General features: G+C 47.3%; 1 protein-coding gene across 10 annotated transcripts in view; it reads left to right on the top strand.

Moving 5' to 3' along the window:
• Window positions 1-15,718, top strand: part of LOC144600001 (teneurin-2-like) — a 1,473,402-nt gene that overhangs the window by 723,707 nt on the left and 733,977 nt on the right. For all 10 annotated transcript variants that reach the window (XM_078411299.1, XM_078411301.1, XM_078411304.1 and 7 more), the window contains one exon: window positions 7,099-7,389. In XM_078411299.1, coding sequence (XP_078267425.1) covers window positions 7,164-7,389 — 226 coding nt within the window. In that variant the 5' untranslated portion in view covers window positions 7,099-7,163. The remainder of the gene's footprint in view (window positions 1-7,098; window positions 7,390-15,718) is intronic.

Genomic DNA, 15,718 nt, shown 5'->3' on the forward strand with positions numbered 1-15,718 from the left:
GTTCTCCAGAGATGCTGCCTGACCCGCTGAGTTACTCCAGCACTCTGTGAAACGTCACCTATCCATGTTCTCCAGAGATGCTGCCTGACCCGCTGAGTTACTCCAGCACTCTGTGTCTATCTGAGGCGTGCAATGATATGTTTTTAAATCTTTTGCAGGAGGAGCTGTAATAAGTTCCCATATATTGGTGATCTTGTATCTTCTACATCAGATTCCTCAGAGTCAGTCAGTAAGCAGCAGCAAATCTTATAAACAACATCGATGAATAGTTGGAGACACAAGGAACTGCAGATGTGTAGTAAAACGCAAAGCGCTGGAGTAACTCAACGGGTCAGGCATTATCTCAGGAGGATTTGGATAGGCGACATTTTATGTCAAGACCCCTCTTCAGATATATTACTTCAGATAAGCAAAATAGACCCATCATTGATGCTCCACGCAGTAAAATAATTTTTATTTTATTTTTCTCTGATGAATTGAAAGTCCCTTTCATTCTCTGTCGAGTAGATTTTCTCCTTTAAGTACAGGCAGTGAGACTAGTCATATCCCCCTGAAGTTTTGAATGGAATCAGGTTGATGACAGTGTTGGGTATTAGTGGGGCTGACCGTGATCTCCTCACCCCATTCTGTACATCTCTGCCCCTTTCCTCTCACCTCATTGTCCTCAGTCCTTCTCTTCCACGCCAACGCGTCCTGCATTCTAACTGAATGCACAGTTTCAGTTGAGCGGCACGGTGGCGCAGTGGTAGAGTTGCTGCCTCACAGCGCCAGAGACCCAGGTTCCATCCCTGTCTGTACGTTCACCTCATGGGTTTTCTCCGAGATCTTTGGTTTCCTCCCACACTCCAAAGACGTGCGGATTTGGAGGTTAATTGGCTGTGGTCCATATGTAAATTGTCCCTGATGTGTGTAGTGATAGTGTTAGCGTGCGGGGATCGCTGGTCAGCACGGACTCGGTGGGCTGAAGGGCCTGTTTCTGCGCTGCATCTCTAAACTCAACTAAACACACGACTCCCGAATTAGAAACCAAAGATGCCGAGGATTGCTTCACGGCATAGCTCAATTAAACTACAGTCTTTGCTTGTTCCTTCTGGAACTGATTTGCCATGCAGTTTTTCCCACTAAGAAAATTAAAGGTCGATTTCACTGCAACACTTTGACCTTTTGATACGGAGGTATCCCTATCTGTTAAAACTTTATTATTGGCTTATGGTCTTTTTTTCCCTCTCCATTAATTCCATCGCTTCTTCTCACAACGGCAGCAATTAGTCGGCAAAGGCTAATCCCATGAGCTGAGTGTCAGCCGCAGTTTTGGAAAGATTACAGGCTGTTGAACCTCTTCATAACACAAAAAAGTTCCAATCCTGTTCTCGGCAGGAGTCAGGAGGCTAAAGGTCAGATGCAACAACCTTCCCCTGACAGTTTAGTTTATTGTCACGTGTACCGAGGTACAGCGAAAAGCTTTCTTGTTGCTTGCTATCCAGTCGGCAGAAAGACTATGCATGATTACAATTAGCATGATTAGCAAATTTGCAGATGACACAAACATTAGCAAATTTGGAGATGATACAAAGCTGGGTGGCAGTGTGAACTGTGAGGAAGATGCTATGAGGTTGCAGGGTGACTTGGACAGGTTGTGTGAGTGGGCGGATGCATGGCATGGCAGATGGAGGCCAATTCTCTGAATGCATTCAAGAGAGAGCTAGATAGAGCTCTTAAGGATAACGGAGTCAGGGGGTATGGGGAGAAGGCAGGAACGGGGTACAGATTGAGAATGATCAGCCATGATCACATTGAATGGCGGTGCTGGCTCGAAGGGCCGAATGGCCTCCTCCTGCACCTATTGTCTATTGTCTATTGTTTATAATTGAGCCATTCGTCGTGTACAGATACATGGCAAGGATCCGAAGAAGGGGCCTCGACCCGAAACGTCACCCATTCCTCTCCAGAGATGCTACCTGTCCTGCTGAGAATGGGCGACTCTTCGGTACGAGACCCTTCGTCGGACTGAGAGTCAGGGGGGAGGGGAACAAAAGATATAGATGGTGATATAGAGAGATATAGAACATATGAATGAAAGATATGCAAACAAAGTAACGACGATAAAGGAAGCAGGCCATTGTCAGCTGTTTGCTAGGTGAGAACGAGAAGCTGGTGCTTCTCTCCAGAGATGCAACCTGTCACATGTTCACAAGTTATAGAAGTAGAATTAGGCCAATCGGCCCATCGAATCCACTCCGCCATTCAATCATGGCTGATCTCTGCCTCCTAATCCCATTTTCCTGCCTTCTCCCCATAACCCTTGACACCCGTTCTAATCAAGAACTTGTCTATCTCTGCCTTAAAAATATCCACTGACTTGGCCTCCACAGCCCTCTGTGGCAATGAGTTCCACCCTCTGACTAAAGAAGTTCCTCCTCACCTCCTTTATAAAAGAGCTCCCTTTAATTCTGACGCTGTGCCCTCTGGTCCTAGACTCTCCCACCAGTGGAAACATCATCTCCACATCCACCCTATCCAGGCCTTTCATTATTCTGTAAGTTTCAATGAGGTCCCCCCTCATCCTTCTAAACTTCAGCGAGTACAGACCCTGTGCTGCCAAACGCTCATCATATGCTAACCCACTCGTTCCTGGGATCATTCTTGCAAACCTCCTCTGGACCCTCTCCAGAGCCAGCACATCCTCAGATATGGGGCCCACATCTGCTCACAAATGCGGCCTGACCAGCGCCTTATAGAGCCTCAACATTACATCTCTGTTTTCGTATTATAGTCCTGGTGGCGCAGCGGTAGAGTTGCTGCCTTACAGCGAATGCAGCGCCGGAGACTCAGGTTCGATCCTGACTACGGGCGCCGTCTGTACGGAGTTTGTACGTTCTCCCCGTGACCTGCGTGAGTTTTCTCCGAGATCTTCGGATTCCTCCCACACTCCAAAGACGTACAGGTTTGTAGGTTAATTGGCTGGGCAAATGTAAAAATTGTCCCTAGTGGGTGTAGGATAGTGTTAGTGTGCGGGGATCGCTGGGCGGCGCGGACTTGGTGGGCCGCAGAGCCTGTTTCTGCGCTGTATCTCTAAATCTAAAAAAAAAATCTAGCATTGAATTTGCTTTCTTTACTACCGATTCGACTTGCGAATTAACTTTTTGGGAGTCCTGCACCAGCATTCCCAAGTCCTTTTGCACCTCCGATTTCTGGATTCCCTCTCCATTTAGAAAAAAATCTACACCTTTATTCCTATTACCAAAATGCTTGACTACCCACCCCCATCCATCCCACTTGCTATCCATGTTAGTATCTTCCCTGTGGGCATCTTCCCGCTGAGTTGCTCCAACATTTTGTGTCTATCTTCGGTTTACCTGGTCCTGTTGTCCCAACCGGTCCATGGAGCAGCCTCCCTGATTTGGCCACCGTGCAAGGCCGGGCATGCAAAATTAATAAACACCGCGATCCTGCCAGCAGTCGGAGTGATCTGGCGAAAGAGTGTTGAGGTTGTGATTGCCAGAAGTGGTTTGGCCTCCGCTCAGCTCCCCCCTCAACCTTCGCCTGGTCCACCGGTGACCTTCAGCACCCATCTTGTGCTAATCTTCCACAGCCAGCGGTCCCTGTAATATTACAGAGATTACGGCCCCTATTGGGAGCTAATGGACCTTATGATTCCATGAATTTTAAACCAGGAAACCTGCCGTCTTCCTCTGCGACGAATTGGAAGAATCGGAGTTTTACATTCTGTGACATTGCCTGATTTCATATCGATTCCTGGTTCTTATTAATGAGTTTTCTCTGAGGTGGATTTACAAAACATGTTTATTTTTTAACCAATCTGAAACAAAACGTGATTCGAAGTAAAGAGGAGCCAATGGAGGATTACTCGGTGGGGGTTTTTTTTTCATTTCAGTTTACCAGCCTTGTTTGACCGAAGTGCAAGTGGAGTCTGGAGCAAACAGGGAGGGCAGTGAATGATGAGGTCGGGCTGCCTTTGGCAAAGTCTCCACATCCATCAGTCCAAGACGTGTCTCCTCTGCCATGCTCACTGTGGCGTGAGTGACAGGCATTGTTGTTTGCTTCGAGCAGTGGAAATATCTCTCGTTTCTCTCTCTCACTCATCTCCCCCCCCCCCCCCCCCCCACTCCTTACCGCACGGTCTCCCTGCCATCCCCTGTCCACCTCCCTGAATCTCACAAGATACACACACTCAAAGCGCTGGAGTAACTCAGCAGGACGGGCGGGCAGCATCTCTGGAGAGAAGGAGTGGGTGACGTCTCGGGACGAGACCCTTCCTATACATTTTGATTGTCAATATTTAGTTGAGACAAGCGTGTCTTTCAGCAGATAGACACAAAAAAAGAGTAACTCAGCGGGTCGGGCAGCATCTCTGGAGAGAAGGAATAGGTGACGTTTCGGGTCTTCAGACTAGGGTTGCCAACTGTCCCGTATTAGCCGGGACATCCCCTATATTGGGCTAAATTGGTTTGTCCCGTACGGGACCGCCCTTGTCCCGTATTAGGCCTGGGGGGACGCTGTAGGCCCGGACACTGTAGGCCCGGACAGTGTAGGTCCGGAGGCCCGGGTGCCTATCCATGTTCTCCAGAGATGCTGCCTGACCCGCTGAGTTACTCCAGCACTCTGTGAAACGTCACCTATCCATGTTCTCCAGAGATGCTGCCAGACCCACTGAGTTACTCCAGCACTCTGTGCATTTTTTTGGTCAATTCCATCATCTGCAGTTCCTTGTTTCTGTAATATAACATCTAATCTTTTTGCAATGAGTTTATAGGAGCATACCTTCTGACAACACTTTTCCAAGTAGGTTGGGTCGAGAAGGTTTTTGGTACATTAGTCTATATCGGTCAAGGAATTGAGTATAGAAGTTTTAACTTTATGTAACAGTTCTACAAGACTTTGCTGAGGCCACACTTGGAGTATTGCATCCTGTATCTGTGGATGGCTTGATTGTAATCATGGACAGTCGTTTTGCTAAAGATAGGCACAGAATGCTGGAGTAACTCAGCGGGTCAGGCAGCATCTCTGGAGAGAAGGAATGGGTGACGTTTCGGGTCGAGACCCTTCTTCAGACATTGACTGGTTAGCACGCAATAAAAAAAGCTTTTTGCTGTACCTCGGTACACATGACAACAAAATAACTAAAACAAACTGTGGTCCTCTGTTCCCAAGCAGCTTTCATTCATTAATTATGAGAAACATTCTGCTAAATGTACTCTCGGTTGAAGCAACTCCACTTTGCAATGGTAGTTGTGGTGGCAGGAAACAGCTATGACTGACCTCAAATGGATTCAGGAAGCTGTGCGTCTTCCATTTAACTTATCACATTGAAAGTCACTTTGACGTACGCTAGTCTGGTGTGAAGAATCTGATTCAGCTGGGTTACTCTAAGTCAATTCCAATCAGAGGAGAGCCAACACATTAGACAACAGACAATAGACAATAGGTGCAGGAAGAGGCCATTCGGCCCTTCGAGCCAGCACTGCCATTCAATGTGATCATGGCTGATCATTCTCAATCAGTACCCCGTTCCTGCCTTCTCCCCATACCCCCTGACTCCGCTATCCTTAAGAGCTCTATCTAGCTCTCTCTTGAATGCATTCAGAGAATTGGCCTCCACTGCCTTCTGAGGCAGAGAATTCCGTAGATTCACAACTCTCTGACTGAAAAAGATTTTCCTCATCTCAGTTCTAAATGGCGTACCCCTTATTCTTAAACTGTGGCCCCTTGTTCTGGACTCCCCAAAATTGGGAACATGTTTCTTGCCTCTAATGTGTCCAACCCCTTAATAATCTTATACGTTTCGATAAGATCTCCTCTCATCCGTCTAAATTCCAGTGTATACAAGCCCAGTCGCCCACACTTTACATTTATTGTAATCTCATTCCCTCATCATTAGTTTTGCTCCTTAGTTTAGTTTAGTTTAGTTTAGTTCAGAGATACAGCGCGGAAACAGGCCCATCAGCCCACCGGGACCGTACCGACCAGCGATCCCCCCACACTAACACTATCCTACACACACTAAGGACAATTTTACATTTACACCAAACCAATTAACCTTCAAACCTGCACGTCTTTGGAGTGTGGGAGGAAATTGAAGATCTCGGAGAAGACCCATGCAGGTCACGGGGAGAACGTACAAACTCCGTACAGACAGCGCCCGTAGTCAGGATCGAACCTGGGTCCCTGGAGCTGTGAGCGCTCTTCCCGATATTCTTCCCCTGTTTAGTAATTGGAGCAGGAGCACAATCTTGCATAGTGTCTACTTTGTTGTCCATAAGATCATGACTACTGTAGACTGCCTCAGTAAAGCAGCCATCTTATTCAAAGACTCGTCTCACCCTCCTCCTCCTCCCTGCTCCAGGTTTGCAGAAGCTTGAAAGCGCGCACCACCAGACTCAGGGACAGCTTCTTCCCCTCTGTGATCAGGCTTCTGAACGGTCCTTCCATAAGCTAGGGTACTGTCCAATTCACCTCTACCCCATTGCGGACATTGGACTTTGTCTCTGGAACTGATGCGCTACAATGCTGAGAACTATATTCTACACTCTGTATCTTCCCCTTTGCTCTAACGATTGTACTGGAGTTTGACTTGATTGTATTTATGTGCAGAGATACTTACAGGGTCCGTGCCGACCAGCGATCCCCGCACACTAACGCTATCCTACACCCACTAGGGACAATTTTTTACATTTACCAAGCCAATTAACCTACAAACCTGTAATCTTTGGAGTGTGGGAGGAAACCGAAGATCTCGCAGAAAAAAAAACGCAGGTCACGGGGAGAACGTACAAACTCCGTACAGACAGCACCCGCAGTCGGGATCGAACCCGGGTCTCCGGCGCTGCATTCGCTGTAAGGCAGCAAATCTACCGCTGCGCCACCATGCCGCCAATTTTTGCCCACTTACACTAACCCGAATCTCGCAAGCAGTGGTCACTCAAACGCTAATGGGGCGTAACTACATGACGCATAACACGAGTGGGGCGTAGCTACAAAGCATGACCCATAACATGAGTGACACCATTACACTAGTCTACAGGGAGTTACCCAGTTGTATACGTTGGCTCAACTCTTCCTTTTTGCACTTCATTTCAGGTGACCCGCAACTGAAGATCTGTCCATTCGGGGGGGCGAGCGTCGGGACGAGTCCGTGACAGAGGATGGATGTGAAAGACCGAAGGCACCGCTCCCTGACCCGTGGGAGGTGTGCTAAGGATTGCCGCTACACCAGCTCCTCGTTGGACAGCGAGGAATGCAGGGTGCCCACGCAGAAGTCGTACAGCTCCAGCGAGACCCTCAAAGCCTACGACCACGACGCCAGGCTGCACTACGGCACGCGGGTGACGGAACTGGTCCACAGAGAGGCCGACGAGTTCTCCAGGCAAGGTAAAGGCGATTGAATGTTCTTCTCTGTTTCGCGTTGCAATGGAAGGAAACTTCGACATCAGAGTACTAGATCATGAGGGGGAATAGATGCATAGAGTCTCTTGCCCAGAGTAGGGGAATCGAGGACCAGAGGACACATGCTCAAGGTGAAGGGGAAAAGATTTAACAGGAATCTAAGGAGTAACCCTCTCACACAAAAAGGGGGGTGGGTGTATGGAACGAGCTGCCAGAGGAAGTAGTTGAGGCTGGGACTATCCCATCGTTTAAGAAGCAGTTAGACAGGTACATGGATAGGACAGGTTTGGAGGAACATGGACCAAATGCAGGCAGGTGGGACGAGTGTAGATGGGGAATGTTGGCCGGTGTGGGCAAGTTGGGCCGAAGGGCCTGTTTCCACGCTGTATCACTCTATGACTCTATGACTCTTTGAAAAGCTGAGTCTTCATCCTGTTCATCAAACATCCTTAAAATTCATCTCCAACCAGACTACAGCCTCATGAGAAATGCAATCAGAAATGAGTAACCCAACTTCGAACTATCAGGAAATGGTTTTTGCATAATGCATGTAAAAGTTTGCAGATAAATATTTTAAAATCTATTTTCCAAGGTAAAATGTATCATGTTTGTAAAATGAGCAGCGCCTTTAGAGGGTGGGGTGCCTGGCAGAGGGATTGGAGAGGGGGGGTGCTTCATATCTTAATCCATTGGATCCATTGTGGGGCAGAAGTTGTGGCATGATTTGCGTGCCGTCTTTTTCAACACGATGAAACCAAGTTGCTCAGGTGACAGTGAAGCATCATTCCCCTTGGTGCTTCCGATGCTTTTTACACTTGCTTCAAAAGGGAGGCCGACAGTGAGCCTTCATGTACATTCACGACCACCACAGCCGCCAAAGCCCCTGTGATTTCACATCCTGAAGTTGACATCAGAAGGTCTTTCTTCGGTTTACCTTAGTTTAGAGACACAGCGCGGAAACAGGCCCTTCAGCCCACCGAGTCCGCACCGACCAGCGATCCCCGCACGCTAACACTATCCTACACACACTTGGGACAGTTTACATTTATACCAAGTCAATCAACCCACAAACCTGTGCGTCTTTGGAGAATGGGAGGAAACTGTAGATCTCGGTGAAAAACTACTCAGGTCGTGGGGAGAACGTACAAACTCCATCCAGTCAGGATTGAACACAGTTCTCTGGCGCTGTGAGGCAGTGACTCCACCATGCCGCGAGGGTGAACCCTTGGAAAGTGTCTGGCTGGGATGGTGTACCTGGTGGTGCTCTCCAGTCCTGCCTGGACCACCTGGTTGGCGTTGCCTGGTGGTGCTCTCCAGACCTGCCTGGACCACCTGGTTGGCGTTGCCTGGTGGTGCTCTCCAGTCCTGCCTGGACCACCTGCTTGGCGTTGCCTGGTGGTGCTCTCCAGTCCTGCCTGGACCACCTGGTTGGCGTTGCCTGGTGGTGCTCTCCAGTCCTGCCTGGACCACCTGCTTGGCGTTCTCATGGCATCTCACCTCTCACTAGTCCTCCTAAGATTATTAAGGGGTTGGACACGTTAGAGGCAGGAAACATGTTCCCAATGTTGGGGGAGTCCAGAACAAGGGGCCACAGTTTAAGAATAAGGGGTAGGCCATTTAAAACGGAGATGAGGAAAAACTTTTTCAGTCAGAGAGTTGTGAATCTATGAAATTCTCTGCCTCAGAAGGCAGTGGAGGCCAATTCTCTGAATGCATTCAAGAGAGAGCTAGGTAGAGCTCTTAAGGATAGCGGAGTCAGGGGGTATGGGGAGAAGGCAGGAACGGGGTACTGATTGAGAATAATCAGCCATGATCACGTTGAATGGCGGTGCTGGCTCGAAGGGCCGAATGGCCTCCTCCTGCACCTATTGTCTATTGTCTATTGTCTATTGTTTAGGTTTCCCAATTTTTCCAAACCATCCTGCCTGGTCAGGAGCAGTTGCCTGGGTTTTAGTGGGACTGCTGAGGTAACGGGAAGTGTTTTAAGGGTGTGACTAATGCAGCATTAAGAGCGAGCTCTCGGAGTGGTCTGGAAGTAACGAGAAGGCATTTCCGCAGCCGTTTGAACAAACTCTGCTCAATCCTGTTATGACCCACTGCCTTCCTGAGCGGAAAAAAAACACGAAGAAAGCCATTGGAAAGGCAATACGAAGCAAAGCATCAATTATTAAAATTCTATTAAGGACAAGAAAATAACAGCCAACTTGCCTTTGCAGTTCTATTGGCTGATAGATCGGGCGAAGTTGCAGAGATTCCGTTTCAATAGGATAAATAATCTTCCCACTGAATTTTCCTTCTGAACTTATCCCAAGAGGCTGGGGGGGGGGGAAAGCAGCTGAAATAAAATACTGCGCGATATGTTTGCGAATCCATCATCTTGTCTCTGTGGAATGCCTGGCCATCAAAGTTATTTCAACATCGTACCAAGAAGAAGGTTTTTATATTATGTATGATTCCAGATGGGCGGACCCACGCTGTAAATGGGATGTCAGGATCACATTTATAACAAGCAACTGCAGATGCTGCTTTACACCGAAGATAGACACACAATGCTCAGAAGTGCATGTTCCCAATGTTGGGGGAGTCCAGAACCAGGGGCCACAGTTTAAGAATAAGGGGTAGGCCATTTAGAACTGAGATGAGGAAAAACTTTTTCAGTCAGAGAGTTGTGAATCTGTGGAATTCTCTGCTCAGAAGGCAGTGGAGGCCAATTCTCTGAATGCATTCAAGAGAGAGCTAGATAGAGCTCTTAAGGATAGCGGAGTCAGGGGGTATGGGGAGAAGGTAGGAACGGGGTACTGATTGAGAATGATCAACCCTTCCTCAGACTCCTTCAGGGAACCTTAGTAATGATTCCACTGTGTCTTGCCCTCCCTCCCTCTTTTAACCATGTTACCCCTATACCCTTGACAGTCTGAAGAATGGTTCCAACCTGAAACATCACCTATTCTCCAGAGATGCAGCCTGACCCACTGAGAGTCTCATCATTCTGAGAGTTAGGGGGGGTGGGGGGGGAATTTAGAGGCACCGCATCCACAGCCAACAATGGAGCGTTGTGGGCTCCACCTCTCCTGAGTCTTCCATGCAGGTTCTGCTTTGTTCTGCACCGTTATTTGTCTCTAGTTTCCCCATCCCTGACTCTCAGTCTGATGAAAGGTCTCGACCCACAATGTCCCCTATTCCTTTTCCCCAGAGATGTGAAGTTCACTGCAGACCTACAGTGTGTGAACTCATTGCCACAGAAGGCTGTGGTGGCCAAGTCAATGGATATTTTTAAGGTGAAGATTCATAGGTTGTTGATTAGAGCGGGTGTCAAGGCAGGAGAATAGGGTTGAGATAGATTGGCCATGATTGAACGCCGGAATAGACTGAGTTTAGTTAAATTTAGAGATACAGCGTGGAAATAGATGTCAGGGCACACATTCCGCGCCGACCGGCGATCCCCGCACACTAACACTATCCGACACCCACTATTGGAACAATTTTGACATTTCCCAAGCCAATTAACCGACAAACCTGTACGTCTTTGGAGTGTGGGAGGAAACTGAAGATCTCAGAGAAAACCCACGCAGGTCACGGGGAGAACGTACAAACTCCGTACAGACGGCGCCCGTATTCGGGATGGAACCTGAGTCTCCGGCGCTGCATTCGCTGTAAGGCAGCAACTCTACCGCTGCGCCACTGTGCCGCCCTTGTTCGATGCTCAATATGTGGTTGCTTCACTTTTATCACTTTCATCAGGAAACGTAGAGGAGGGATTTCTTCCTTCCTTCAGTGCCACTCACAAAACCCGTGAAGTTAAAACTTTGCTTGGTCCTTGGTCAAAACAGGCAAATTGAAATTTTAAGCTTTCAGTTGTGTACCACTCCCCGCTCCTGACCAGCACAAAGCTTGAAAGCGCGCACCACCAGACTCAGGAACAGCCTCTTCCCCTCTGTTATCAGGCTTCTGAACGGCCCTTCCATTAGCCAGGGCACTGTCCGATTCACCTCGACCCCATTGCTGACATTGGACTTTGTCTGTGGAACTGATGCGCTACAATGCTGAGAACTATATTCTGCACTCTGTATCTTCCCCTTTGCTCTACCTGTTGTACTGGAGTTTGACTTCATTGTATTTCTGTACGATATTATCATCATCATATCATATATATACAGCCGGAAACAGGCCTATTCGGCCCTCCAAGTCCGTGCCGCCCAGCGATCCCCGTACATTAACACTATCCTACACCCACTAGGGCCAATTTTTACATTTACCCAGCCAATTAACCTACATACCTGTACGTCTTTGGAGTGTGGGAGGAAACCGAAGATCTCGGAGAAAACCCACGCAGGTCACGGGGAGAACGTACAAACTCCTTACAGTGCAGCACCCGTAGTCAGGATCGAACCTGAGTCTCCGGCGCTGCATTTATCTGGTCTGATTGTATAGCATGCTAAACAAAGCTATTCACTGTACCTCAGTACACGGGATAATAATAAACCTAAGCATAAACGTGTGGAACAGATAATTCTAATAGAGTCATAGTGTGGAAACAGGCCCTTCGGCCCACAATTTGCCCACAATGGCCAACATTCCCCATCTGTAGTTGTCCCACCTGCCTGCACTTGGCCCATATCCCTCCAAACCTGTCCCATGTATGTACCTGTCTAAATGTTTCTTAAACGTTGGGATAGTCCTTGCCTCAACTACCTCCTCTGGCAGCTCATTCCATACACCCACCACCCTTTGTGCGGAAAAAAGTTACCCCTCAGATTCCTATTAAATCTTTTCACTATTCACCTTGAATCTATGGCTATTGGTTCTCAAGTCTCCTACTCTGGGCAAGAGACTCTGTGCGTCTACCCGATCTATCCCCTCTCATGATTTTGTTGCCCAGAATGTTGGGCCATCTGGAAAGGAAAAGCTAAAGAGGGCGAGTCAATAAGAAAAATATTAAAGATCCTACCTCACACCTGACACTGTCTGCTTAACTGTGACCGACATCTCGTTTCAAATAAATGGTTCTAACAAGAACGATATCTGCTGGTGTGAAACGTTTCTCCAGCTGGTGGGCCTTCACGTTGGAGCAAGGCAGGTAGATCACAGCTCACATCAACCACTTTCACTATTGCATCTTAAGGGATGAGCACGGAAACATGTTCCCAATGTTGGGGGAGTCCAGAACCAGGGGCCACAGTTTAAGAATAAGGGGTAGGCCATTTAGAACTGAGATGAGGAAAAACTTTTTCAGTCAGAGAGTTGTGAATCTGTGGAATTCTCTGCCTCAGAAGGCAGTGGAGGCCAATTCACTGAATGCTTTCAAGAGAGAGCTAGATGGAGCTCTTAAGGATAGCGGAGTCAGGGGGTACGGGGAGAAGGCAGGAACGGGGTACTGATTGAGAATGATCAGCCATGATCACATTGAATGGTGGTGCTGGCTCGAAAGGCCGAATGGCCTCCTCCTGCACCTATTGTCTATTGTCTATTGTCTATGGAACGAACCAGAATTTAATTTGAAAGTAATGTTTATCTTTGCACTGTAAAAAAAAATACATTTTCCAAAAAGAATGGACTGATTAGCTTGGCTCTGATTTCTAAATATTGTATCGTCTTAGTAACATGTTGTTGTTAAGTTCAATTAATTTGCAAACGATGAAGTATATTTTTAAGTTTTGCACAGTTTTGCACCTTGTTGTCAACTGCAATGAACAACCAAACGATTTGGTGTTTGCTTTGGAAAATAACTGCAGATGCTGGTACAAATCGAAGGTATCACAAAATGCTGGAGTAACTCAGCGGGTCAGGCATCATCGAGGAGAGAGGGAATGGGTGACGTTTCGGGTCGAGGCCCTTCCTTAGACTGAAGAAGGGTCAGTCTGAAGAAGGTTTAGTCTGAAGAAGGGTCTCGACCCGAAACGTCACCCATTCCCTCTCTCCTAAATGCTGCCTGACCTGCTGAGTTACTCCAGCATTTTTTGATACCTAGTGTGTTGTTTTAGTTTTGTACATTTTGTTGCATCTTGCCGTTAACTACAATTAATTTGTAAAGAGGTTTAGTGTGTTTAGAAAACTGCTCTCAGTTACGCTTGCAAAGAAATTGGTTGGACAAAAACCGAAATTATTATACAAGGTGTAAACCTGCTTGCCTCCACATCTTCCAGCTATCACTTCAGTGCCTAGAAGGGACTGAGTGTCAGCTTTGTTAGTTTTGCTTATTTGTTTGTGTTATCATGTCAGCAAAAGCAATCTGATTTCCGTGGCGGTGATCAATGTCTAATTGCTCGTGGGCGCACAAGGCTTGCATTTGTGCTCTGAATCTGGGGAAGGAGGATCAGGAGGAAAGCCTCATTACAACCTTGCGTTTGAGAGCCACGGTAAATAAAATATGAGGACATATCAAGTTATGAAAGTTGCTGGGGTAGTTGGAAGTGGTGAGATTGGTGAGTCGCTGCGGTTTCCTGCAACATACTTAATTGCCTTAGGGGGGTTCGAGAGAGATTTCCCTGGAGATTTCTTTCTTTAAATTGGCCACCTTTTCTTGCCTCTCCCGGGAGATTGCTTGGTTAGGCGTTAGCTGGGAGTTGTTGACAGTGTTTGCCACCTGGATAAGGAGGGGGCTTATAGATGGACCATTATTCTCTGTCCTTTGAGTACCTTGATATAAATTGCTACACAGGGAACCATTTTTAAAATACCTTACCCATGGCAGGTTAATTTCCCCACTCTTGCCACTTTGTAATAATGAAGTAGATACTCTCGTTCGCTACCCCTCACCTTCGTTTGATGCAGATCTTTTTTTTTCCCACGGGAGGGTCCCCGTTTGCAGCTCTTCACCATCAGCATCTGGAAGCAGAAATACAAATCCCACATCCAGCAGTGCTGAGTTACTCCAGCATTTGGTGTCTATCTTTGGGGCAGCACGGTGGCGCATTGGTAAGGTTGCTGCCTCACAGCGCCAGAGACCAGGGTTTGATCTGGTTCTGTCGGTACGGAGTTTGTACACTCTGCGTGGGTTTTCTCCGGGATCTCTGGTCTTCTTCCAAAGACGTAGGTCAATTGGCTTGGCATGATTATAAGTTGTCCCTGTTGTGCATAAGTCACTGTTAGTGCGTGGGGATCGCTGGTCGGCGCAGATTCGGTGGGCTGAAGGGCCTGTTGTATGCCTAAAACTAAAACTGAAACATCACCTACCCACGTTCTCCAGAGATCCTGCCTGACCCGCTGAGTTACTCCAGCACTCTGTGAAACGTCACCTATCCATGTTCTCCAGAGATGCTGCCTGACCCGCTGAGTTACTGCAGCACTTCGAGGCAGCACCGCCATTCAATGTAATCATGGCTGATCATTCTCAATCAGTACCCCGTTCCTGCCTTCTCCCCATACCCCCTGACTCCGCTATCCTTAAGAGCTCTATCCAGCTCTCTCTTGAATGCATTCAGAGAATTGGCCTCCACTGCCTTCTGAGGCAGAGAATTCCACAGATTCACAACTCTCTGACTGAAAAAGTTTTTCCTCATCTCAGTTCTAAATGGCCTACCCCTTATTCTTAAACTGTGGCCCCTTGTTCTGGACTCCTCCAACATTGGGAACATGTTTCCTGCATCTAACATGTCCAACCCCTTAATAATCTTATACGTTTCGATAAGATCTCCTCTCATCCTAAATTCCAGTGTATATTAGGCAACTGAACCGTCCACTCACCAACTAGAGAGCGGTCCTGACCTCCCATCAACCTCACTGGAGACCCTCGGACTATCTTTAATCGGACTTTACTGGATTTTATCTTGCACTGAACGTGATTGCATTCATCCTGTACCAGCACAGTGTGGACAATTGCAAGCTGTCTGCTTAGCACGCATGTAAAGCCTTTCACTGTACCTCGGTACACGTGACAATAAACTGAACTGAACTAAATTAAACTTGGTGTTATGCTCAGAACTGTATCATGGAATATAATTGGGATCCTGTGTGATTTGTAACAAATCACTATATTGTTTCCTTCATTTGAAATAATAATTCATGTTACGCTGATACACTAAGATATAACCTTCTCCAGAGTTTGAGGCCAGCATTTGGAACGCGGCTTGCCTGTTGGTTTGGGGAAGATTGATGCATTTCGATTCATCCCTCTGCTCATTTCTCACTCGGCTTGTGTTAATTGACTGTGATAACAAGACTTGGCGCAGGTGCGATTAAACTTTTTATTTTCAATTTGACTTCTGATTTCCCACCACATCACATCTATATTTGAAACCTCCAGCACTATTTATATATTCATCATTTGCAACAGATTCACGGTCGACTGATTATAGTTTTATTTTTCATATGTATG

The sequence above is a fragment of the Rhinoraja longicauda genome, chromosome 14 (assembly GCF_053455715.1).
Source record: "Rhinoraja longicauda isolate Sanriku21f chromosome 14, sRhiLon1.1, whole genome shotgun sequence".
Classification (NCBI taxonomy): Eukaryota; Metazoa; Chordata; class Chondrichthyes; order Rajiformes; family Arhynchobatidae; genus Rhinoraja; species Rhinoraja longicauda.